The sequence below is a fragment of the Oncorhynchus kisutch genome, linkage group LG22 (genome assembly GCF_002021735.2).
Source record: "Oncorhynchus kisutch isolate 150728-3 linkage group LG22, Okis_V2, whole genome shotgun sequence".
NCBI classification, from domain to species: domain Eukaryota; kingdom Metazoa; phylum Chordata; class Actinopteri; order Salmoniformes; family Salmonidae; genus Oncorhynchus; species Oncorhynchus kisutch.
Window position 1 is genome coordinate 28,158,266 of NC_034195.2, and position 26,065 is coordinate 28,184,330.

The 26,065-nt window shown below is 41.0% G+C and overlaps 1 protein-coding gene across 1 annotated transcript in view; it reads left to right on the forward strand.

Moving 5' to 3' along the window:
- tmem266 (transmembrane protein 266) overlaps positions 1 to 26,065 on the forward strand; it is a 56,052-nt gene that overhangs the window by 5,619 nt on the left and 24,368 nt on the right. The window contains exon 3 of the mRNA XM_031801750.1: positions 7,096 to 7,290. Coding sequence (XP_031657610.1) covers positions 7,096 to 7,290 — 195 coding nt within the window. The remainder of the gene's footprint in view (positions 1 to 7,095; positions 7,291 to 26,065) is intronic.

Consider the following 26,065-nt stretch of genomic DNA (forward strand, 5'->3'; position numbering starts at 1 on the left):
TTTACATTTAAAGACAATGGCCCAGTGCACAAAGCGAGGTCCATACAGAAATGGATCGGTGTGGAAGAACTTGACTGGCCTGCACAGAGCCCTGACCCCAACGAACACCTTTGGGATGAATTGCAAGCCAGGCCTAATCGCCCAACATCAGTGCCCGACCTCACTAATGCTCTTGAGGCTGAATGGAAGCAAGTCCCTGAAGCAATGTTCCAACATCTAGTGGAAAGCCTCCCAGAAGAGTGGAGGTTGTTATGACAGCAAAGGGGGGACCAACTCCATATTAATGCCCATGATTTTGGAATGAAATGCTCAATGAGCAGGTGTCCACATACTTTTGGTCATGTAGTGTAGTTAATACTCAAGATATAACCTCCCCCCCTGTGAGTAAACTGATTTATAATATATTTCACATTCAGTATAGAATTGAACATGCTAAAGTTATGGAAGCTTTTATTTATTCATTTTCTTTTCCAATTGTATTCAAAGGCAGTTTTTATATTGATTGACGCAAACCAGTGAGGAGCATTTACTGACAAAAAGAATGATCTGTATTGCCTTTCTTCTCATTGCAGATGATCCATGCTAGTTTGATGACAAGTACTCTGTAACAGTAGTGGTTGGCGTGTGCTTTATATGTAGTACGGTTGTTGTCTTTCTCCGGGCCCTATTCAGAGTTATTTGTACATTTTGTTCCATTCAGCACACAAATATAGTACACTACATACCCTGCGGAGTCATATGTGTTTAAAACAGGCCAGCTAACATTTACTGTAACTACCTTCTGTGGTCACGTGAGCCCCTGTCATAGTGCAGTTAGTCTATCTGTCATACAATGTCTTGATCCTGTCTCATTACAACAGGATGTGCTAATTAGTAGGTCACCGTTTCCACTTTTAGCTCACAAATGGGATGTTTAAATCTCCTACAGATGATGTTACATGACATTACATAACATTTTGCATGTTTTGCGGGCATATGTTTCCAGCACTTCAAACCGTAGGTCTCATGGGGTATTTACTGAGACAACAAGGCTACTACAACCAACAGCATTAGTCAGATATACAGCACCAGTGGTTTAATAGCTCAGTGAGTTCCATTCCCTTCGAATCCACACAGATCCTCAAAACATTGGTTTAAGAGAACTTTGAGTTACACATTATAGTATTCTTTGCTGTGTATTATCCATTGAATAGTATGTCATAAAGCCTATTGCAGTAAATTAGATTAGTCTATGATCATCAATCATATAATAGCTCACTATTGGCTGTAATTTTTATAGCTTGTTGCTTGACTGCTCTATGTAGCAGCTGGTGCTGGAGGTCTGGCAGATGTTGTTGCAGAGGTTTCTGCTGAGCCTGACATCACATCCATGTACATACATATCTTCTCATCTCTCTATATACACATCTTCTATGTCTGCTGATAGAGTGGCCCATAGCTGGGATGGTACAGGAGCAGGAGGAATTAGCTGTATCGTATATTAACCCTTATAATGAAAGCAAGCTCATTCAATGGCACAAAGTCCTCAGTCTTCTCAAGTTGATGCTCACAGTATTCAGGATGAAGAGTGCCCCCAACACATGCACACTTTGTAAAGCGAAGATGCGCATATTGATTTTTCATGATCTTATTACCTAAAAGATCTGATTTTACAAATGTGCTGGTGTATCAATGGCCATCATCAATGGAGTCAGGGGCGGTGGCTGGAAATGTGGCTTAAGTTTGGCACGTTGGTGCGGCTTTCCTGATGGTATCAGAGCACTGAATTGCTTTCCATTGAGGAACAGCCAACCAGGCTTACATGCTTATTGGGTGAGACAGTGTGACAGAGTCGTAGACAGCGGGCCTGGAACAGTGTGGTGGTAAGCACTCAAAATGACAATGATACTGTTGCCCTCTACATAACATGAGGCTTTGCTGAAGCAGCACTTTGTAATTCTATGACAGACATGGATGACTTTATTTTACAGTGAGAGCACTGGAAATAATGAGAACACTGTATGAGCAAATGGGAGGTATTTAAAAAAATGTTTCAATTGGGATTGCAGTTTTTATTTACCCATTGTTACACAAGGTTACGTTAGTCTGCATTTCTTTAATGCTTAGCTCTATCTAAATAGCTCTATCTTGTTGAATGTCAGAATGTGTATTTCTACAGTAAATTGAACAACCTCTACAAAACCACATTTTAATGTGCATGTAATGCTGTATTCAGTGCTAGATTTAATTCAATTGTATATTCTGTTGAGTTCAGCAGTATTTGAGAGGACGAGGATGTTTGTACTTTGAGCACCTTTCCTACAGCATACTGCAGTCTACGAACCCAACTATCTGTTCGCAAGAAAAAGGCCATACAGTTGAAGTCGGAAGTTTACATACACTTAGGTTGGGGTTATTAAAACTAGTTTTTCAACCACTCCACACATTTCTTGCTTACAAAAAATAGTTTTGTCAAGACGTTTAGGACATCTACTTTGTGCATGACACAATTAATATTTCCAACAGACAGATTATTTCACTTATAATTCACTGCATCACAATTCCAGTGGGTCAGAAGTTTACATACACTAAATTGACTGTGCCTTTAAACAGCTTGGAAAATTCCAGAAAATGATGTCATGGCTTTAGAAGCTTCTGTTAGGCTAATTGACATCATTTGAGTCAATTGGAGGTGTACCTGTGAATGTATTTCAAGGCCTACCTTCAAACTCAGTGCCTCTTTGCTTGACATCTTGGGAAAAACAAAAGAAATCAGCCAAGACCTCAGAAAAAAAATTGTAGATCTCCACAAGTCTGGTTCATCCTTGGGAGCAATTTCCAAACACCTGAAGGTACCACGGTCATCTGTACAAACAATAGTATGCAAGTATAGACACCATGGGACCACGTAGCCGTCATACCGCTCAGGAAGAAGACGCGTTCTGTCTCCTAGAGATAAACGTACTTTGGTGCGAAAAGTGCAAATCAATCGCAGAACAACAGCAAAGGACCTTGTGAAGATGCTGGAGGAAACAGGTACAAAGGTATCTATATCCACAGTAAAACAAGTCCGATATTGACATAACCTGAAAGGCCGCTCAGCAAGGAAGAAGCCACTGCTACAAAACCGCCATAAAAAAAATCCAGACTACGGTTTGCAACTGCACATGGGGACAAAGACCATCGTTATGTTTGGAGGAAAAAGGGGGAGGCTTGCAAGCCGAAGATCACCATCCCAACTGTGAAGCAGGGGGTGGCAGCATCATGTTGTGGGGGTGTTTTATTTCAGGAGGGACTGGTGCACTTCACAAAATAGATGGCCACATGAGGAAGGAATATTATGTGGATATATTGAAGCAGCATCTCAAGACATCAGTCAGGAAGTTAAAGCTTGGTCGCAAATGGGTCTTCTAAATGGATAATGACCCCAAGCATACTTCCAAAGTTGAGGCAAAATGGCTTAAGGACATCAAGGTCAAGGTATTGGAGTGGCCATCACAAAGCCCTGACCTCAATACTATAGAAAATGTTTGGGCAGAACTGAACAAGAGTGTGCGAGCAAGGAGGCCTACACACCTGACTCAGTTACATCAGCTCTGTCAGGAGGAACGGGCCAAAATTCACCCAACTTATTGTGGAACGCTACCCGAAACATTGGACCCAAATAAAACAATTTAAAGACAATGCTACCAAATATTAATTGAGTGTATGTAAAATTCCCCACTGGAAATGTGATGAAATAAATCAAAGCTGAAGTAAATCATTCTCTTTACTATTATTCTGGCATTTCACATTCTTAAAATAGTGGTGATCCTAACTGACCTAAGACAGGGAATCTTTACTAGGATTAAATGTCAAGAATTGTGAAAACTGAGTTTAAATGTATTTGGCTAAGGTGTATGTAAACTTTTGACTTCAACTGTATATAGAGGACAAGAAATTGAGAGTACTATTTTTTCCCCTAATAGTTTACAATACTTAATCTTGTATTTGGTATGCTGTCTTGTAATATACTTGCAGTGTACAAAACATTAGGAGCACCTTCCTAATATTGAGTTGCACCCCCTTTTGCCCTCAGAACAGCCTCAATGGCCCATGTTGACACCAATGCTTCCCACAGTTGTGTCGAATTGGCTGGTTGTCCTTTTGGTGGTGGACCATACTTGATACACATGGGAAACTGTTGAGTGTGAAAAACCCAGTAGAATTGCACTTCTTGACACCCTCAAACTGGTGCGCCTGGCACCTACTACCATACCCCAATTCAAATGCACTTATATCTTTTGTCTTGCCCATTTACCCTCTGAACGGCACACATACAGTACACAATCAATGTCTCAATTGTCTCAAGGCTTAAAAATCATTCTTTAACCTGTCTCCTCCCTTTTATCTACACTGATTGAAGTGGATTTAACAGGTGACATCAATAAGGGATCATAGCTTTCACCTGGATTCACCTGGTCAGTCTAATGTTTTGTACACTCATTGTATGTCCTTTTACATATTTTATCAACATTATCAGGCCAGTCCTTTCATGGTTATACTGTAAGTCAGTATAGTATATAAAGCCTTTCATGGTTATACTGTAAGTCAGTATAGTATATAAAGCCTTTCATGGTTATACTGTAAGTCAGTATAGTATATGAGGCCTTTCATGGTTATACTGTAAGTCAGTATAGTATATGAGGCCTTTCATGGTTATACTGTAAGTCAGTATAGTATATGAGGCCTTTCATGGTTATACTGTAAGTCAGTATAGTATATGAGGCCTTTCATGGTTATACTGTAAGTCAGTATAGTATATGAGGCCTTTCTTCTATCTGTCATTCGCTTTCAGACCTCCAGATTCTGACAATTGTAATCAACTCTATTAATCATTGAATTAGCCAACGCATGGGTGAAGTTTGTCATCAATACTCTGAATCCATACTCTGAATCCATACTCTGAATCCATACTCTGAATCCATACTCTGAATCATCATTTCAAAAGCTTTTACTCTACTTTTTTTGACAAGCTGCATTTAAAATGTCCTCCATCAGACTCAATGAGTTGGACTTGAAAGGTCCAAGTCTCAGCCGGGTATTTTATTTTGATATTTCTATTGATTGTCATGTGGTGATTTATGGCCCAGTGGTGTAAATACACTGGAGGCAGAGCCATGGATGCCTTTTATTCTAGGGGAGTCAATTCTTGGCAATGATTACATTCCAGAAGGAAATGGTCTTAGATATATAGATATGTATATATAGATATATTTTCCTATATTACCTACATTATATTTGTCGTGAGATACTTCTTACATTAGAGCATATGCATTGCAACATGTTCTTTAAACTGGTACAGTTTGTGTGGTGTGACTATGGGAGGTAGGGCACTCGATGCTCAGGGAGATCTATGTTTAAGCTTCCTTGTTGCATTTGCTAATATTGCATGTCTTTGAAAATATTTCTAGCCTTTGGTGTGCTGGGTGCCCTTGCCTTGCCTGCCAGATGGAACAGCCTGGTCTCATAGAGTAGACGTAACATAGTAAAAGTACATGCGGAACACTCAAAATAGTATGATATGTTGCATTTGGTATGGTTATATATAGCCGGAATGTTACTTAAGGCAAAAAACAAATGGAGGGTGGTTGGTCGGGGTGAATGGGTAGGCGTATAACGTGAACTTCTAGCAATCCAAAGGATACGAGTTTGAATGTCATCACGGACAACTTTAGCATTTGAGCTAATTAGCAACTGTTTAACTACTTACTACTATTTAGCTCATTTGTAACTATTTAGCATGATAGCTAACCCTTCCCCTAACCCTAACCTTAACCCTTTTATCTATCCCTAACCCCAACCCTAACCATAACCCTTTAACCTAACTCCTAACCTTAACCCTGCCTCTCACCCTAATCCTAACCCCTAGCCTAGCTAGTGTTAGCTAACGTTAGCTACAACAAATTGTAATTCATAACATATCATACATTTATCAAATCCATTGTACATTTAGCAAATTTCTTACATATCATTCTAATTGTAATTGGTAACATATCATATGAATGCATGATGGACATTCACAAATGAATACATACCATACGAAACATAACATATCATACCAAAGGGAGTGCCTCAGATTTACATTCAGAATAATACTAAATGCTCTGAGACCAGGTTGGGTGGAATGGAGCAGTATACAAAAGTGCACCAAGCCACCCCCTACCCCAGGATGGCAACAAGCCACTGAAGCGGCCCCTGCACATAATGGAACCTAGTCTCGCCAACGATTGTTTGGAAATGTGATTTTGATGCAGTGAACAGTTTGTGTCTGTCATGACTGATAGCATCTTTGTTTTGCGGCTAGTAAGGAGAGGTGCAAGGGTACAGATAATGTTGGAATGCACTGGCTCTCAATGTTAAGCATGTGTAGTATGTGGGGGCATTCTTCCCTGAGGCAAACACATCCCAGTAGCCAATTGTTAGTTACAGCATCATATCAGTACACTGAAATGCATAGACTTAGTAAGGATTTATAAGAATACTATTACACCACCCTGTCAGACACTGTGTCTGAAATGATTGTGGGTACCTATGCAGATAAGAAAGCAACCTTTGAAGTAAGCAGGTATGTTAAGTATGAATTAGTCATAAGTCAGTGAAGAGCAGGGGATGTTTTCCTCTCCAGGGCTGACTACAGTACATTAACATTTCATAGGTCCCTCTCTCCCTCCCTCTCTCCCTCCTAGTGTGTACACTATTTACCTCCACATATCACCAGGCTGTTAGTCCCCAACTATCTACAGGCTCTCCAGCACAATGTATTTTGTTCTCTCTGGCTTGTAATCAATGGCCTCCTCCCTTGCTAAGCTCTGGGGTTATTGATGTCTTCACATTGGCTACGCTGTGCAGAGTGCCAAGCAGGTTGGGATTCCTGTTCTCATCTTTACTGGCTGAGCTGGAGAGAGGATGGAGTCCTACCCACACCTGCGTTTTAGTGTTGAAAATGAATTGAATAGGAGAAATACTCTGAAGTTCTGTTACAATGAGATTGTGAGAAAATATTAATTTGTATAGTTGCATATATAAGTGCTACTTACAGTGTGTACATGGTGTTCCGTACATTATGTCCTCCAGGGCCCCTCCCCAGGCCCAAGCCAGAGCCTCAGAGCTGGAGGTGATCTCCCAGCAGGTGGAGGAGGACAACCAGTGTCACGCTCCGGTCCAGGTGGTCAGCTTTGCATACAGAGACCTGCCTCTGGCCGGGCTGGACATCTCCCTGGCCGGATCCCAGCTCATCTCCAACCTGGACGAAGAGGACAACAGAGAGGGGTAGGTGGACACAGAGATTGTACCTGAAAACATCTCCCCTGTGTGTTTGATAATTGTACTATTAGCATAACTGACACAGAACTAAGCACTATCCATATTCTACCTTGACAGAGAAAATGTTTGCCTTCATTCTCTATCATGCTAGTAATAGCTCATCATAATGGTACCTGACATGATACTGAATCACTCAAATTCAAATTCATCATACCGATGGTGAGGGATCCTATGGGGATATGTGTCTGTAAATACTTCAGTATCATCCTTACATTGTGAAGGCATTAACTGATATGCCTGTGAGCCTACACTATTTGTCTCAGTGACATCATTTCTCTTTGCTATAAAAAGATTACTCCCTTCAACGTGCACTTTTGGCTCAAAACAAAGAGTTTTGTAAGCATCATATTGTTCCTGAAATGTCAGGCGCTGGTGGCTGTGTTGTCTATGCCCATGGGCCCTGTTTGTCCTGGCCGGACATGTTTCTCACATGGCCCTATCACTGCACTGCAGGCTGAGTGTGTACAGGACACACCGCCTCTTGTTCTGCCTGTCCTCTCAGGAAGCGTGACTCACAGGCCATCGGCTCGCTCATCTATGCAGAGGAAGTAGACCAACACTACAAGCTTCATTAGAGCATCCGCCCGCCATTCCACACCATCCAAGGCCTGCTCTGTTAGCTGACCTCACTACGCCCGGCTTGGACCTGGCCCGGCGCAGGGCTCTGTGGGATGCAAGGGGGGACAGATGGGTCCTAGTCCCATGCCACACACCCAGGCCACAGAGTGCAGGAGCTGGCAGCACTGGCATCACTGTGGGCATCTCAGGAGAACATGTCCATATGACACTATCATCCCATGATAGAGCACACAGTGATGTGGTAGTCATGGGATATCAAGTTGCATCTCTAAGGGATTTCAGGAGTCAGGCTTTTATGGTTCATTCCCTGGCTAAATAGCTATTTGTTTTGATGAAATTTTCTGGGTTGGAATTATATTTCCCTCCAAGCCTTTTTTCCCTGTAGCGCCATCACACTAATAAGAGAAGGCAGAGGTACCAGTGAAGCTGGAGATATGGCATGTTCATTGAACTCTTTAGATTGGAATTCCAGATTTCCAAACCACAGGCATTCCAAGGCCTACTCGTCACCAGAGTTTCACTGTGGGCTCATGTTTCCCTCCATTGGAATCATTTGTGGAAACAGAAGAAATATGCAGCCACGTCATGGTTTCTTGTTTACTCTGTGACTCATGTCTGTAGCATTAGAGGAATGACAGAGAGCTAGGTTGGTATTGCACATTGTCATTCATTACGGTCATTGAAATATGAGTGTACGTTGTTATCCCTACACTTATTTTTAAATGTAACCTTTATTTAACTAGGCAAGTCAGTTAAGAACAGATTCTTATTTACAATGACGACCTACCCCGGACAAACCCGAACGATGCTGGGCCATTTGTGCACCGCCCTATGGGACTCCCAATCACGGCCGGATGTGATACAGCCTGGATTCAAACCAGGGACTGTAGTGACGCCTCTTGCACTGAGATGCAGTGCCTTAGACTGCTACGCCACTCCTTAACCATTCATATGTTTTCAACCTTTTCTTAATAGATTTAAAAGTAAGCTCTCCAAAGAATAATACAGTTCTTTCTCTAAATGTAGGGTCTTATGTCATGGTCAATATTTGGCATATACACAGGGACTGATTATCTAATGTTGAACATTTTTCCTCATACTACCTCGTTTTCTTTTTCTTAGATGTCCTTATAAGATTAGCTTCACAGTTCTACTAAACCAGACTGGCATTCCAGACAATGACTAAACGTTATTTTAAACCTGACACAACACATTTCCTATCCCAACACCAAGTATGAACACAAACAGATTATTATTGGTCCACATGATCAAATGTGGGTCTTCATCAACACATTTCTTTATGTGTGATTTAGTTATGTGTTAGTTAGTTATGTGTGATTTAGTTTTAAGGTCTTTAAGTTTCTGAAATCAGGCTGATTGACACTAAATGGAGCCCTTAAAGAGTGCTTGGCTTTGTTGGGCTCTGTATAGCAGTGAAACGGAAAAGATAGAGTCTTGGAGTGCATGTGGTAGGTTTGGCATTGTATCTAGCAGCTGCACATGGCTTTCTATCAGCAGACGTGGGCGATTATGTAGGAGGTGGATGTTCTTGCGGACTACAGGGGGCACATGCAGTACTAGCAGATTCAGAGCAGTGGTGAGCTCTGGATTTATTAATAGACTCCTGGATGGAGCTACCTTCTTGCCTAGAACATGCTAGAGACTACGGTGATGTGGCCTGCTGCTTTCCTCTCCCATCACCTCATTTAACTATTCTGATTAACCTGTCGTATGCTTTTGTCATGTTATGACGTTCAGCTTCTGAAAATCATCATCACAGGGTTGTGACTTTCAAACCTTAGACCATAGAAAGGCAGATTGTTACAGACTATTTAGCCGTTTGTGAGTGGAACCGGATTATGTATGGTCGTTTGGTAGAGATGTGAAGCTGCATTAAGGTGAATCTGTGAGAGTGATGCCCTCTTAGTGACCTATATGGTGGGTTGACCCCTCAGACCAAGACTCAGTGGAGTCTCAGTGAAGTCCAGTGGAGTCCAGGAGCGTTTCTAAACGTTGTGCATGTACAAAATATACCACAGTACATGCGTTGGAATTTAGAAAAACTAAACTTGCTGGGAGAATATCCTTGCCTCCATGCAGACTTTAGACCATGCGTACGCACATTTTTCTTGTGGTTTAAAAATGGTATTGCAGGCAGGCAAGTAAGTATTTTGTGCGAATGGGGCTGAGGATGAGACACTTATTCATAAAACATTAAAAAAGGAAAACATAATAACAAGTTGCAGCCATTTGCCATTAGTGAGTAGAGAGAAAATCTATGCGTGTTTATTTTTGGAATCTAAAGTAATTAGACATAGGAATGTATTTCCTATTTATTTTATTTTCATAACCATTGCAGAATAAATTCCTCACCTTTTCTGGCCGTGGTGGGTTCATATTCCCGAAGTAGCCATACAACGAATTACCATGCACATCTCTCATTTGGGCCTAGTAGCCTTATAAAAAGGCTAGGTATTTCAAGTTTTGCTGTATGCGAACCCATAGACAGCGCGGTTTATAATGCTCCGAATTTAACATTTAGACAGTTGACCTTTTACATTGAAGTATACATGTATGCTACTACTGTAAGTACTGTAATAAAAAAAATACACTAGCTTAGTCAATGTTTCAGAATTCAGTCCAGCATATTCAGGTTGGGGGAGAAAGTTGATGCAAAACAATGTGGAATTCAAAATGTTCTTCTGTCAGGTCCACAGCAATTGTATTTTCTTTCAGAAACTGTCACAGTCCTTTGCATAATACAGAATAAGTTAGTGCAAAAGATTAAAAGATTCTGCCAACACCTCCAAAAACATTAGATAAAAGGGACATAAATTCCAATAGCTCCAAATTATACAGCATTCTTGTCACCATAAAAGGTGAATGGTGGGTTTTTTCCAGGTGGAGTTATAATGCTCATTCACAAGTGCACAGTTTAGCACATTAAAAATCAAAATAAATGTTAGGGGTGGATCAGCTTAATATTGCAGAAAGATTATTGCTTCCATCAATGTAATTGTCTGCATCATTTCCAATCCGCCATATCTTTTTTGGTAAATATATATATATATATATATCCATATACTGTATATACACACACATATGCATACATATACACATATATACATACACATACCAAATATAGATATACATACTTTTTTTTAGAATGTACCTTTATTATTCCCCGCAAACCCTACCATCCTTCCCTCAATTGGAGTAAACTAATAAACAATAACACTTAGGCTTCTACCTTCAGTTTATACATCTTATACACATTTTACAGACACAATCTATTTTACAATAGTTACATTTTGTTTGTTTTTATTCCATCCTCTGTTTCTGATGTCCATCCAGTTTGATTTCTATGTGTAACTGTGCTATTTCACAAAATTCCTGAACCTATATACATTTTACAGACCCCGTATGTTTTACATTGGTTATCTTGTTATTAGTCCCACCCTTAGGCTCCATTCAACCCCTCCCAACTATCTCTCAACATCATCCATTTTGGATTTCTATTTGCCATATATTTTTCAACTGTGCTGTGATGCTTCACAAAAGTACTGAACCTTTCTATTCTCATAGCTTCTACAGATTTTCTATTTAAATGGGACAGCTGTCAGTTTTTTGGTCCTTAAATGAAATTGGTATATGTTTTTATTTATCACACTTTTCTTTAACCATTTATGTTATTTTATGCAGGGCTGACATACAAGTGTCTTACTTTTTTCCCCTTCTATTTGCCTCTTCCATTTTTGTGGTGATGCTGCAATTAGTTGGTTGTAATTTTGGGAAGAGCAGACATTTCCATATGTCTGTGTTAGCTGCATGTGTGACATAACTCCACCAGTCCTATTTATGATATCATTCACTTAAAAACTTTTTTTAATGAAATGCCTTCGAAAAATATGTTTTTTTAATCAATTAGTATATTTGAGTTTAACCACAATATTTGTTGTATTATTTGCTATGTTTTTTTTCCAGGTGGATTAAACTGAAATTGCAACCAACTTTCTAAGGCTTGTTTAAAAAATAACAATATTTTGGAGATTATTTCCTTTTCAAACAACCAAAAGTGAGCAGGTGTAATCTGAATAGAGGGAAAAAGGCCATTCTTGAACATAGGATGAGACTTTCCTACCAATTTACTAGAGAACCAGTTTGGATTGAAGTATAACTTTTGTATGACTGATGCCTTTAGTGAGAGGTCTAATGCTTTAATATTTAATCATTTCTGCCCTCTGAATTCATATTCGTTATATAAATAAGCCCTTTTAATTTAGTCTGGCTTTCCATTCCAAGTAAAATGTAATATTTTTTTGTTGTAGGCAAAACCATAAGCATATAGGTAAACTGTGATATGACTAAAGAGTTAATCAGAGTGTTAATCAGGGTGATTTTTCCACAAATGGACATGTATTTTCATTTCCATGGTAGCAAGATCTTATCTATTTTTGCTAACTTTCTATAAAAATGTATTGAAGTGAGATCATTTATTTCTTTTGGGATTTGTATACTGAGTATGTCCGCATCTCCATCAGACCATTTAATTGGTAAATTACATGGTAATGTAAAAAAAGGTAGTGATCCAATACGTAATATACACTTACGTAAAAGTACACTTGGCAGTACACAATGGCACCTTCGTTTTTAAGCCACGGATTTCTAATCCCTTAATATTATTGTTGTATCTAATTTTAACAGTTAACATTTCGATGGCAATAATAAATAGATATGCCCGATAGTGGACAACCTTGTTTTACTCCTCTAGATAGTTTTAAACTTTCTGAGATGTAGCCATTATTTACTATTTTACACCTAGGGTTACTATACATAACTTTAACTCATTTTATAAGAGATTCCCCAAAATTGAAATATTCTAGGCATTTATATATAAACTCCAGTCATACTTTATCGAAATTTTTCATAGATTTCTATTGTTTCCAGTACTTGTCTTATATTATTGCCAATGTACCGTCCATGTAAAAAACCTGTCTGATTAGGATGAATAATATCTGACAATACTTTTTAAATTCTATGCGCCAAGCAGTTTGCTAGGATTTTTGCATCACAACACCGAAGTGTAAGAGGCATCCAATTTTTAAAATGGACTGGATCTTTATATATACCACTTGGGTCCTGTTTCAGTAATAATGATATTAGACCTTCTTGTTGTGTGTCCGATAATCTACCGTTTATATAGGAGGGGTTAAAACATGCTAATAATGGTCCTCTGAGTATATCAAAAAAAGTTTGGTATACTTCTACAGGTATACCATCCAGCCCTGGAGTTTTCCCAACATTAAAGGCTTTAACTGCATCAAGAAGTCCCTCCTCTGTAATTTGGCCTTCACGTGAGTCTTTCTATACAGATGTTAATTTTACATTATTATTAGGGAAAAATCCATACAATTATCTTCGGTTAGTGGAGATGGAGGAGACTGAAACGAAAACATAATCTTGAAGTACTTTACTTCCTCTTTCAAAATATCATTCGGTGAATCGTGAGTGAACCCATCATTTATAACAAGTTTCAATATAGTTTCTGGTAGCATTTCTATATTGAAGATTGAAAAGTAATTTGGTGCATTTTTCAACATATTCCATCCAGTTCGCTTTTTAAAAATAATATATTACACTGGATCTTTCTTGAATTAAGTTCCTCCATTTCTTTTTGTTTATCCTCTAACTTATTCTGTGCCTCTATGGTACTGTTTTTATTACTATCTAACTGTACTGTTAGTCCTTCAATTTCCTTTGTTAAATGGACTCTGTTGATCTAAATTGCTTTTGTTTTATAGTACTGAATTGCATGGCCTCTAAAGGCACATTTAAAAGTGTCCTATACAATAAGGAGATCTGGTGTACCTATGCAATGTCTGAAAAAGTCAGTTATAAATTATTCTGTCCTAGTTCTAAACAAGTTATCATCTAGAAGGCTTTGATTCAATTTCCAATATCCTCGCACACAAGGAAATTCTGTAAGAGTAATATATATGCCAATTATGTGATGATCCGACCGCATTCAGTTTAACACAGTTTTACTACGGGTCTGATTTTGGCGTGCGCCAAGTTTTTAAATCTCAATATTTTTATAAATACGTATTATTTTCAGAAATGGGGCATGCATTTATTTTGTGTAAAATTCATGCAACGGTTATAAATGAGGCCCCAGACCACTCCAGAGCTACCAGTGGGGCCAGGGCTCCTTTCTGAGCTGCCAACCCAGGCCCACAACCCCTCTCTGGTTATATCATCGTCAAGATCAGCATGCCACCCATAGTCCCAAGCTTCCAGCAGCAGGAACAGCAGCATATGCCACTGATCTCAACGGGCCAGTGTGATGAGCCGCAGCAATGGCAGATGGTTCATGTGGGTCAACCTGGTATTGTGACGGGAGGAGAGCGAGAGAGGAGGGACTCTCACCCTGCTCCCACCATCCCATTCATTCACAAAGATGCCTGCCAAAGATTAGTGTGAAATGGCTCCATTTGATGAATGTGGACTGGTCTCCATGTTGGGTGGAGGTGGAATGACTGACTCTGTGGTGTGCTGGATCTGCAGTGAGAAGCACAGGGCTGATACATACAGTGATGGTGAGAAGTATGGTATTAGATTAGTTTACACATGGCCAGACTAGTGCAGGGTAGATTGATTACAAGATTGATTGCTCTGAGTGCCCTACTGGCATCAAGTTCTCCGGCTACTTATCCTGTAACAGTTGAGACATGACTGTTGCTCAGCAAAAATGATACAAACGATGCAGTTAATGATGCACTCACTTGTACATTTCAACAGACAGTAGAATTAAGATTGAAGTGATATGAACACCACAGAATGTAAGAATACAGTACAGAATGAATTTGGACTGAATCTTGGCAGGAGTAATATACACTGCTCAATAAAATAAAGGGAACACTTAAACAACACAATGTAACTCCAAGTCAATCACACTTCTGTGAAATCAAACTGTCCACTGAGGAAGCAACACTGATTGACAATACATTTCACATGCTGTTGTGCAAATGGAATAGACAACAGGTTGAAATTATAGGCAATTAGCAAGACACCCCCAATAAAGGAGTGGTTCTGCAGGTGGTGACCACAGACCACTTCTCAGTTCCTATGCTTCCTGGCTGATGTTTTGGTCACTTTTGAATGCTGGCGGTGCTTTCACTCTAGTGGTAGCATGAGACGGAGTCTACAACCCACACAAGTGGCTCAGGTAGTGCAGCTCATCCAGGATGGCACATCAATGCGAGCTGTGGCAAGAAGGTTTGCTGTGTCTGTCAGCGTAGTGTCCAGAGCATGGAGGCGCTACCAGGAGACAGGCCAGTACATCAGGAGACGTGGAGGAGGCCGTAGGAGGGCAATAACCCAGCAGCAGGACCGCTACCTCCGCCTTTGTGCAAGGAGGAGCAGGAGGAGCACTGCCAGAGCCTTGCAAAATGACCTCCAGCAGGCCACAAATGTGCATGTGTCTGCTCAAACAGTCAGAAACAGACTCCATGAGGGTGGTATGAGGGCCCAACGTCCACAGGTGGGGGTTGTGCTTAGAGCACAACACCGTGCAGGACGTTTGGCATTTGCCAGAGAACACCAAGATTGGCAAATTCGCCACTGGCGCCCTGTGTTCTTCACAGATGAAAGCAGGTTCACACTGAGCACATGTGACAGACGTGACAGTTTGGAGACGCCGTGGAAAATGTTCTGCTGCCTGCAACATCAAATCAAATGTATTAATATAGCCCTTTGTACATCAGCTGATATCTCAAAGTGCTGTACAGAAACCCAGCCTTAAACCCCAAACAGCAAGCAATGCAGGTGTAGAAGCACGGTGGCTAGGAAAAACTCCCTAGAAAAGCCAAAACCTAGGAAGAAACCTTGAGAGGAACCAGGCTATGTGGGGTGGCCAGTTCTCTTCTGGCTGTGCCAGGTGGAGATTATAACAGAACATGGCCAAGATGTTCAAATGTTCATAAATGACCAGCATGGTCAAATAATAATAATCACAGGCAGAACAGTTGAAACTGGAGCAGCAGCACGGCCAGGTGGACTGGGGACAGCAGGAGTCATCTTGTCATGTAGTCCTTAGGCATGGTCCTAGGGCTCAGGTCCTCCGAGAGAGAGAGAGAAAGAGAGAATTAGAGAGAGTATACTTAAATTCACACAGGACACCGGATAGGACAGGAGAAGTACTCCAGATATAACAAACTGACCCTAGCCCCCGACACATAAACTACTGCAGCATAAATACTGGAGGCTGAGACAGGAGGGGTCAGGAGACACTGTGGCCCCAACTGATGACACCCCAGACAGGGCCAAACAGGAAGGATATAACCCCACCCACTTTGCCAAAGCACAGCCCCCACACCACTAGAGGGATATCTTCAACCACCAACTTACCATCCTGAGACAAGGCCGAGTATAGCCCACAAAGATCTCCGCCACGGCACAACCCAAGGGGGGGCGCCAACCCAAACAGGAAGATCACATCAGTGACTCAACCCACTCAAGTGACGCACCCCTCCTAGGGACGGTATGAAAGAGCCCTAGTAAGCCAGTGACTCAGCCCCTGTAATAGGCAGAGAATCCCAGTGGAAAGAGGGGAACCGGCCAGGCAGAGACAGCAAGGGCGGTTCGTTGCTCCAGAGCCTTTCCGTTCACCTTCACACTCCTGGGCCAGACTACACTCAATCATATGACCCACTAAATAGATGAGTCTTCAGTAAAGACTTAAAGGTTGAGACCGAGTTTGCGTCTCTCACATGGTCTCGCAGACCATTCCATAAAAATGGAGCTCTATAGGAGAAAGCCCTGCCTCCAGTTGTTTGCTTAGAAATTCTAGGGACAATTAGGAGGCCTGCGTCTTGTGACCATAGCGTACGTGTAGGTATGTACGGCAGGACCAAATCAGAGAGATAGGTAGGAGCAAGCCCATGTAGTGTTTTGTAGATTAGCATTTCCTGCAAGAGGAAGGCATTGATGCTATGGACTGGCCCGCCCGTTCCCCAGACATGAATCCAATTGAGCACATCTGGTACATCATGTCTCGCTCCATCCACCAACACCACGTTGCACCACAGACTGTCCAGAAGTTGGCGGATGCTTTAGTCCATGTCTGGGAGGAGATCCATCAGGAGACCATCCACCACCTCATCAGGAGCATGCCCAGGCGTTGTAGGGAGGTCATACAGGCACGTGGAGGCCACACACACTACTGAGCCTCATTTTGACTTGTTTTAAGGACATTACATCAAAGTTGGATCAGCCTGTAGTGCGGTTTTCCACTTTCATTTTGAGTGTGACTCCAAATCCAGACCTCCATGCGTTGATAAATTTGATTTCCATTGATCATTTTTGTGTGATTTTGTTGTCAGCACATTCAACTATGTAAAGAAAAAAGTATTTAATAAGAATATTTCATTCATTCAGATCTAGGATGTGTTATTTTAGTGTTCCCTTTATTTTTTTGAGCAGTGTATATCAGCAGAAGCCAGAGTCATATTCTACCTATCTGGTATCGGTAGAGGGATTTCTGAAAAGAGTAGAGGGGAGTCAAACACACAGAAGAACAGTCCTCTCCATCAAATTGGCTGTGCAGCAGGTACCACATGCCGGGTAGCACAATAGATTACATTTAAGGCCTTGGTTTGAGGGTTTGTTAATATTCACAGACATGCAAAGGGCTAGATTGCTTTTTGGGCTGAGAGCAAGAGAGTTCAAGTGTCCTGGTGAAAACTCTTTCTTTGGAAATAGCCTGTCTGCTGCCCTGCAGATGTAGGCCGATCCATCTTCATTTACCTTATATTAAAAGCCTATTTCTTCTGCAAAGAATAGGCTGAATCCCTTTTGGCACTAAGCTCACTATGTCATGGTACAGGTGTGCAAAAAGAATCTCCAAGTTATGTGGCATTTCAAAAACATTCAGCATCATAGGAGTTTAAGATTGAGTGTAGGCTTGCTTCCTGTAACGGGTGCACGTGTCAAAATGACTGGCAGTCGCATGTTACTGTATATTTACAGAAGTCCAATTAGAGATGGATGATAAACATTTCAAATCCCACATATTCCTACCTGTCACGTGTGCTCCCTCTCTGGCCTCGAGGTCACCAGGCTGCTCGTTATGGTGCACACCTGTCACCAGCGGTACGGGCATAATGACACTCACCTGCACTCCATCACCTCCTTGATTACCTGCCCTTTATATGTCACTCCCTTTGGTTTCTTCCCTTTGGTATTTACCAATTCCCCTGGTGTTAGTGTTAATAAATGCGGAACCTCTCAGATGTACGATTACCTGTGATAGCAGCAGAAGCCATATGCAGCATATTTAGTACTTTGTTGGTTTTCCTCTCTCAGGGACTGATTCTAATGGCTGTGATGATGACACAGAGGATTCAGCAGTGGTCTCAGGGATTCCGCCAGTTGTTACATTGACATTTGTAATGATTTTAAAACAATAGAGTGCAATTGGAAAGCAATGTCTTTTTAAGTGCTTGGATAGGTAGTGGGTTTGTCAGGAAAAGACAGCAAGAAGCCTTTGCAGAAAAGGAAAGAACTTCCCCAAACTAAAGGTAGCTGCAAGCTCACAGTGCTAGTCCATTTTCCTCTGCCTATGCATGCTGAGTTCAGCAGATTGGTGTGAATTGGTTGGAGTTTCTACATGGAGAACCCATAGAGCCATGATGTTATTAGAACAGAGGGAGAAATATTGGACAGGCTTGGACAGGTTTAACAATCACTTCTTTTGTTGGTAGAAATATCTCACATCTACCTCATTACCATATATTTACAGGTTTTAAAATTGAGAGAACAACAAGGCTGGCCCAAGCCATTTTCAAACTGACTTACTTTTTGGAATCGACGGTAATGGTGACTGCTGCCATTGGTCTGGTTCCTAATGCCTTGCCAGAGAGAGCAGACTGGTTCTGGTGAAAATGTGCAATTGAGACATCAAGAGCTTTGATCAATTTCAGAACATTGGCACAGCACACCTGGTTCAGAGCTCCCAATTTAGCCCTTTTCATACTTAGGATTCAATGGAGCTTTTCTTAAAACTGAGTGTGTGAGGATGTTGGTCTACTGTTGCCTCATTCATGGGTGAAGTAGGCCAAATGCTGCTCTTGTCAATTTCTTTTTTTGCCATCAAACCTGCCTACTTCTCACTTAAAATGTAGTTGTGTTTCATTTCCAAGTTGTTGTTTTTTACACCAGAAGGTGATTACACAGCATTATAATACAACGTTACATTTGGACATTTCCAAATGCAAAAACCTGCTAATGTGTGTCATCTTTAGTAAAAAGTACAATAATGACATATTACAACAGAAATAATGTATTTATTTAATGTTACAATATTTAATGTTAATGTTTTTCAGAGGAAAGCAAAAAAACAGAAACTCATTTAAGCCCATATGGAGAAAATTCTCCCTGATCTCTTTTATAAGACAATCGAGCAAGCGCCTGGAAAATACACAAATTATCAACATATATCAATTAATAATTTACTTGAAATGTTACTTTTAAGGTTTACTGACAATAGGCCCAGTGCTAAAATACCTGTAAACCAAAGTGAGTTATCACAAAAGATAAGAGGCAACATACCTCATAGTAAACGTTTAGCAATGATGGAAAAGCTAAATAAAATAATTGTTTTAACATTTAAAGTTCTTACAGATGTAGGATCTTAATTTGAGCCAGTTTGCTACAGCTAGTAAATAATCCTGCAGCAACAAAAAAATTGAATTATAAGTAATGGACATCTTTGTAGAGGTTGCTACAAAGGCAAATCAAGTCATGACGTTTGATAGTGGAGATGTTAAACTTTAGAAGCGTTTTTAAAACTCGATTACACTACAAGTTTACATTTCCTACTGTACAGGAAAATTCTCAGAAACAAAAGAGTGTGTGATCAAATTAAGAACCTACATCTGTACATGGTAAATGTCATCTTGGTACTGGAGACACATATCTTGGAGACTGGACAAGAAGCAGGTACGATTGGGTCAGCAAAGATCCAGAAACTGGGCAGGGTCACAGGCAGAGCAGGACTGGGGGCCTGGGGTTGCACAGGCCAGGCACCAAGCCAGGCAGGGAGGGGTTGTTGTCAGGCAGGTGGGTGCTACCTGGAGGGGCTCGGAGCCCCTCATACAGTGGGAATGAATCAGAAAAGAGTAACATTGAGTTAGTGGCAACGGGGCCAACAATCATACTCATCAATAACCATGAGACGACAGGCAGTACAGAATAGAAGACAGCTGCTACATATAGTGCATTCAGAAAGTATTCAGACACCTTGACTTTTTCCACATTTTGTTACATTACAGTATTATTCTAAAATTAATCAAATAAGTTCATCTATGTTCACAGAATACCCCATAATGACAAAGTGAAAACAGGTTTAGAAATGTTTGTAAATGTATTAAAAATGAAAAACAGAAATACCTTATTTACATAAGAATTCAGACCATTTTCTATGAGACTCGAAATTGAGCTCAGGTGCATCCTGTTTCCATTGATCATCCTTGAGATGTTTCTACAACTTGGTTAGAGTCCACCTGTGGTAAATTCAACTGACTGGACATGATTTGGAAAGGCACACACCTGTCTATATAAGATCCCACAGTTGACAGTACATGTCAATGGTCAAAGTAATTGTCCGTAGAGCTCCGAGACAGGATTGTGTCGAGGCATAGATCTGGGGAAGGGTACCAAAACAATTCTACAGCAATGAAAGTCCCTAAGAACACAGTGGCCTCCATTGTTCTTTGATGGAAGAAGTTTGGAACCACAGACTCTCCTAGAGCTGGCAGCCCGGCCAAACTGAGCAATCGGGGGAGAAGGGCCTTGGTCAGGGAGATGAGCAAGAACCCGATGCTCACTCTGAAAAAGCTCCAGAGTTCCTCTGTGGAGATGGGAGAACCTTCCAGAAGAAGAGCCATCTCTGCAGCACTCTACCGATCAGGCCTTTATGGTAGAGTGGCCAGATGGAAGCCACTCCTTAGTAAAAGGCACATGGCAGCCCGCTTGGTGTTTGCCAAAAGGCACCTAAAGGACTCTGACTATGAGAAACAAGATTCTCTGGTCTGATGAAACCAAGATTGAACTCTTTGGCCTGAATGCCAAGCATCACATCTGGATGAAATCTGGCACCCTCCCTACAGTGAAGCATGATGGTAGCAGCATCATGGACTGGGAGACTAGTCAGGATTGCGGGAAAGATGAACGGAGCATAGAACAGAGATCCTTGATGAAAACCTGCTCAAGTGCACTCAGGACCTCAGACTGCGGCAAAGGTTCACCTTCCAACAGGACAACGACCCTAAGTACACAGCCAAGACAACGCAGGAGTGGCTTCAGGATAAGTCTATGAACGTCTTTGAGTGGCCCAACTAAGCTCGGATATGAACTCAGTCAAACATCTCTGGAGAGACCTGAAAATAGCTGTGCAGCCACACTTCCCATCCAATCTGGCAGAGCTTGAGTGGACCTGCAGAGAAGAATGGGAGAAACTCCCCAAATACAGGTGTGCCAAGCTTGTAGCGTTATACCCAAGAAGACACAAGGCTGTAATCGCTGCCAAAGGTGCTTCAAGAAAGTACTGAGTAAAGGGTCTGAATATTTATGTAAATGTAATATTTCAGTTTATTGTTAATAAATGGAAAAACATTTATCAAAACCTGTTTTTGCTTTGTCATTCTGGGGTATTGTGTGTAGATGGATGATTTATTTATCAATTTTAGAATAAGGCTGTAACTTAACAAAATGTGGGAAAAGTCTATTCTGACTGAACAACAAAAGCAATACGGAAACCTCAGGCAGTACGCTTAAAATATAGTAGACAGTGCTAACCTAAGTCACTCCGTAAAAATAAATAAAGAGAAAAACTTTGAACATGCTTCATCTTCCAAGAAAAGGAATACAGTGAAAACGCAGCTCAGTCAAGACATGCACACACCCTTGTTGTAAAAGAGTAAAAAATGTCAACAACAAAAAAAACATTACGAGGGGTTAAATGCTAATGTTGATGCCGGTACGTGAATCCCTGTCACCATGATCGAGTGCAGCAACTGTAACCGCTGGCCAGAAAAAACATTGACTCTCTTTGAAGAGCAGTTGGCGGACAGATTCAGCGTCAGATTAAAATGTGAGGGCAATCTGGCTGCAACATGTCACACCATTTATTGAGTTGATTAGGCTGGCTGGGCAGGCGTTCCCTTTCTCCCTCATCGCTCCATACTTCGCCATTAGTAGACGTGTAGCTGCACTCCCCTGCTAGAATCTTTAAACGAGCTCCAGGCCCAGTTGTAGGAGAAACGTAGGGAAGTCAAGCTTCAAGACATCAAACACATCCAAATGAGCCACTGCATGTGGCAGTCTAACAGCAATTCAGAGGGGCTATATGGTAACGTCAGCTCTCAAACCCTGGTCATCAGGTCCGAGGGCAGCGACTATGTCCGAGAGCAGCGATCGTGTCCAAGGACAGCCAACATGACCAATGGCTCAAAAAAAGTGAACTCTGTTGGGAGAGCAGTTTGTGATCATAAAAATATCTGATTTGTTACAGTATTCATTACACATGGCAAATACCTCACACATCCAACACTCATCTTTGACTTGACAGGCTGATAGAAGATTCATGGCTTCTGGCTGAGTTGATGATTCAGATGAGACACTTCATGGTCCCCACTTCGTTTGTCCTCTCCAGAGTTACTACCGTAGCCATATCATCCTCCAATGGGGACTGCAAGAGCTTCACATCTGAAACTACCAACAAGATACAATTTGAATAAACATTACAGTTTGAAGACTCACTTGTGCTACACACTGTCAGTGGAAGGTGTCATTCCAAGAGGTGGCCTTTGCACAAAAAGTCATGACAACTCCGTATGTGACATCCCGTCCCAACGGGGGCTTATGTTGAAAAATCCTAAATGCTTTTTACAGTGTAACATACACTGTAATTGGAGGGGAAATGCTGCCTTAAAAGTTAATAAATTTACAGTTTTTTTCAATTGCTAACATGCATTGGTCAAATCTGAAGTCACATTGTCAAAACTCTTCACACAGTCACTGTGTATGTGGACCAAACTGTGAATCATTTTTCATTGCTTTCACACAAAATGTATTCAATGACCACATTCTCTGAAATCCATGAACGTTTTTCATTCATACTCCACCACCTGCAAAACTATATGTTTGCAGCACGTTTTCAAATGCTAACACACCTTTTCCAAAACTGTGAAAAACATATTCAAAACAGAATGATGGCAAATGTTGTGCATTTCTGCAGTCACCAGACTGAAATATATAGAAAATCTCAGCAGAATATTTACAGTTTCTCAACTGCTAAAACACAATTTCTGAAACCTTGCGCCATTTCCTGAAAACATTAAACACAAAACCTCATCTTCAAGCACTATCTACATAACCTGACTCATCTCGCAAAATGAAACATTCGTCTCAAAACAGTTTTACCTGTGTTCAAAATCAAACACTGCTCTCAAATCATAAACAAAGTGATCAAAATGATTTACACTCTCAAGCAGTCAGTAAACAATACACCGGAAATAGAAAACACATTGTTCAAAACATACAATTCTCAGGGAGAAGTACATTTTTAATCTAAAATATATTCATATTTTTCCGTCATTGTCTTTTGATGAATGAAAACATGTTCTATCATAGTAGCTCAAAATTGATCAGAAATTACTACTCTGCTTTTTGCAATTTTGTTTTTCCTCCTCCTTGTACCCCTATTGTTACAGTACTGTACCCTGCACCTCACAAACTTGTCCTTTGTCTCTGTGATACTGTCATTCTTGTTCTTTGTTGATATTAACCTGCAACCAGTCAATCTATTGAGCAGTCAGTACTGTTAAGAAATGGAAAGCACAATGTTCAGAGCCATACAATTTGTCCATTGTACAGTATACAGCCTACAATGCACTGTACTACAGTATACAATACTAAAAGGGACAAAAATCAGAGGAGTAAACATGTGATCAATGTGCTTCTTCTTGTCTTTGGGCTGGGTCAGGCCAGAGCACTTCATCGACATCACAAGCAATATTGTCCCTCCTGAGGCAACGGGGGAAGAAGCCTCTTGTGTGCCGTATCCAGCCCTGACATGATTCCTCACCCATATCACCACAGGCTAAATCCATGGCTTGCAGCAGATTTACTCTGGTGTAGGGTTGTCGATCATACACTTTCCATCTCCAAGAGGAGATGAAACTGCCCATTGATGTTAAACCATTCCCTTACCTGAGCAGCTCGGTGGAAACTGACATTGTCCCACACTATCACATAGGTGGGAATGGGGTTCTCATGTAGCTCTTGACCCTGCTGCTCAAATAAAATATATCTTAGATTGGCAATACATCTTAGAAGGTGCTGGGTGTTATATGGCCCGAGTGTAACATGGGGATGTAGAACACCATGGTTGCTGATAGTAGCACATATTGTGACATTGCCACCTCGTTGACCAGGGACTTCAACAATGGCCCGCTGTCCAATCATGTTTCGGCCTCTCCTACTCCTCTTTGTTAGATTGAAGCCTGCTGTCCAAGGACTCCAAGTCAAATATTGTTTGTGTAGAAATACAATATACTGTATGTAGGATTTTGTAAGTCGTACAGAGACAGTCCTCTACTGTAGAGTACAATTAGGCTTCTGATTCACATACATTGTATGTACTGAAGAGTAATGTCATTCACATCGTCTACAGTACTAACACATACTATCTGGATTACAGTAAATGTTTCTGAATGTACACTTACTTGCACATACTGAGCTCACAGTTCTTTCCCCCCTTGGTGAGTTGCGCTCAAAAGGTACTCTGTATACTTGTTTCATTCGCATCCTGTTACGATGGAGGACACAGTCAATAGTGGAAATGCTCACACTGTCGATTCCCTGGAAGTGTGTGTTGTCTTGTATCACTCGTTTCTGGATTTCTCTGAGTCGTATTGCATTATCTTGAAGGACCATGCCAACTATAACGGCCTCTTGCTCCCGAGTGAATATAGCTGTCCTTCCACCTGCATGCGGCAGCCTTGCAATTCTACAAAACGTAGTTGTGCAGTTCCAAAACATATTCATGCAGTACAATACATACAGTGATTCACTTTACACATGTCTATTGAAACAGCTGCATATAGTGTAGTACAGTAAATGTGCAATTACAAAAACACAGTAGTATCCTGTACCTGTTCTCTTCTCTGAATGTCCTTACTATGGTGGACACAGAAAATCGTCTCAAATTGGGTTGCACTCTAAGTCCTGCTTTCCTCATTGTCAGTCCATGGACAAGAACATGGTCTTTAACTGTTGCTCGAATTTCATCAGATATTTCCACTCTTCGTCTTCGTCCTCCTCCTCCTTGTCGCCCACCTCGCATACGCACTCGTCCTCTCACATTGTTTCTTCTATCCATTCTCAGACTCGCTCCTTCCCACCTTCAACAACCTGTTTGCTCTCTGAACTGGCGTATATTGGTTGTGTCGCATCATTTGAAACAGGTTAAATCAATTTTGAGTGGTTGTGTTCAATCAATGACATGTCTTCTCTATTTGTATTTGATTGTTGCCACTTGTGTTTACCAGTATGGATGACATGTGCATTAGAGTGCAGAATGTGTTTTGAGAATGAGAATGTGTTTAGAGTTTTGCTAAAAAGTCTAAGTGAGACCTGCAAATTGTGTTTTACCATGTGAAATGGTTTAAGGTATTGACAACAGACTGCATAATTAGCTAAATGAGTCCAGGCAACTGAGAACTTTGTTCAGCCAATGGGTTTTAGTGTTTTAGCAATTGAGAAAAACTGTAATCATTCTAAACACAGCTGATTGCAATTTCAGCTGAAAGCATACCCAAGTGTCCTGTTTTTAGTCTCGTTACCAAACAGACAAAAGAGGACGGCTTCAGAATGATTTCGTTTGGAAACATGGATCAAGGAAGACAGGTTGGTGGTGGGGAAAGAAGAGTGGCAGGGAGAGGGAGAATGCGTGGAGGACAAAGGAGAGGAAGATCAAGAGCGGTGGTCTCTGATGAGATAAGGGCCACAATTATTGACCATGTTGTAAATCATGGTCTCTCTTTGAGAGAGGCCGGTTTAAGGGTGCAACCAAATCTGCAGC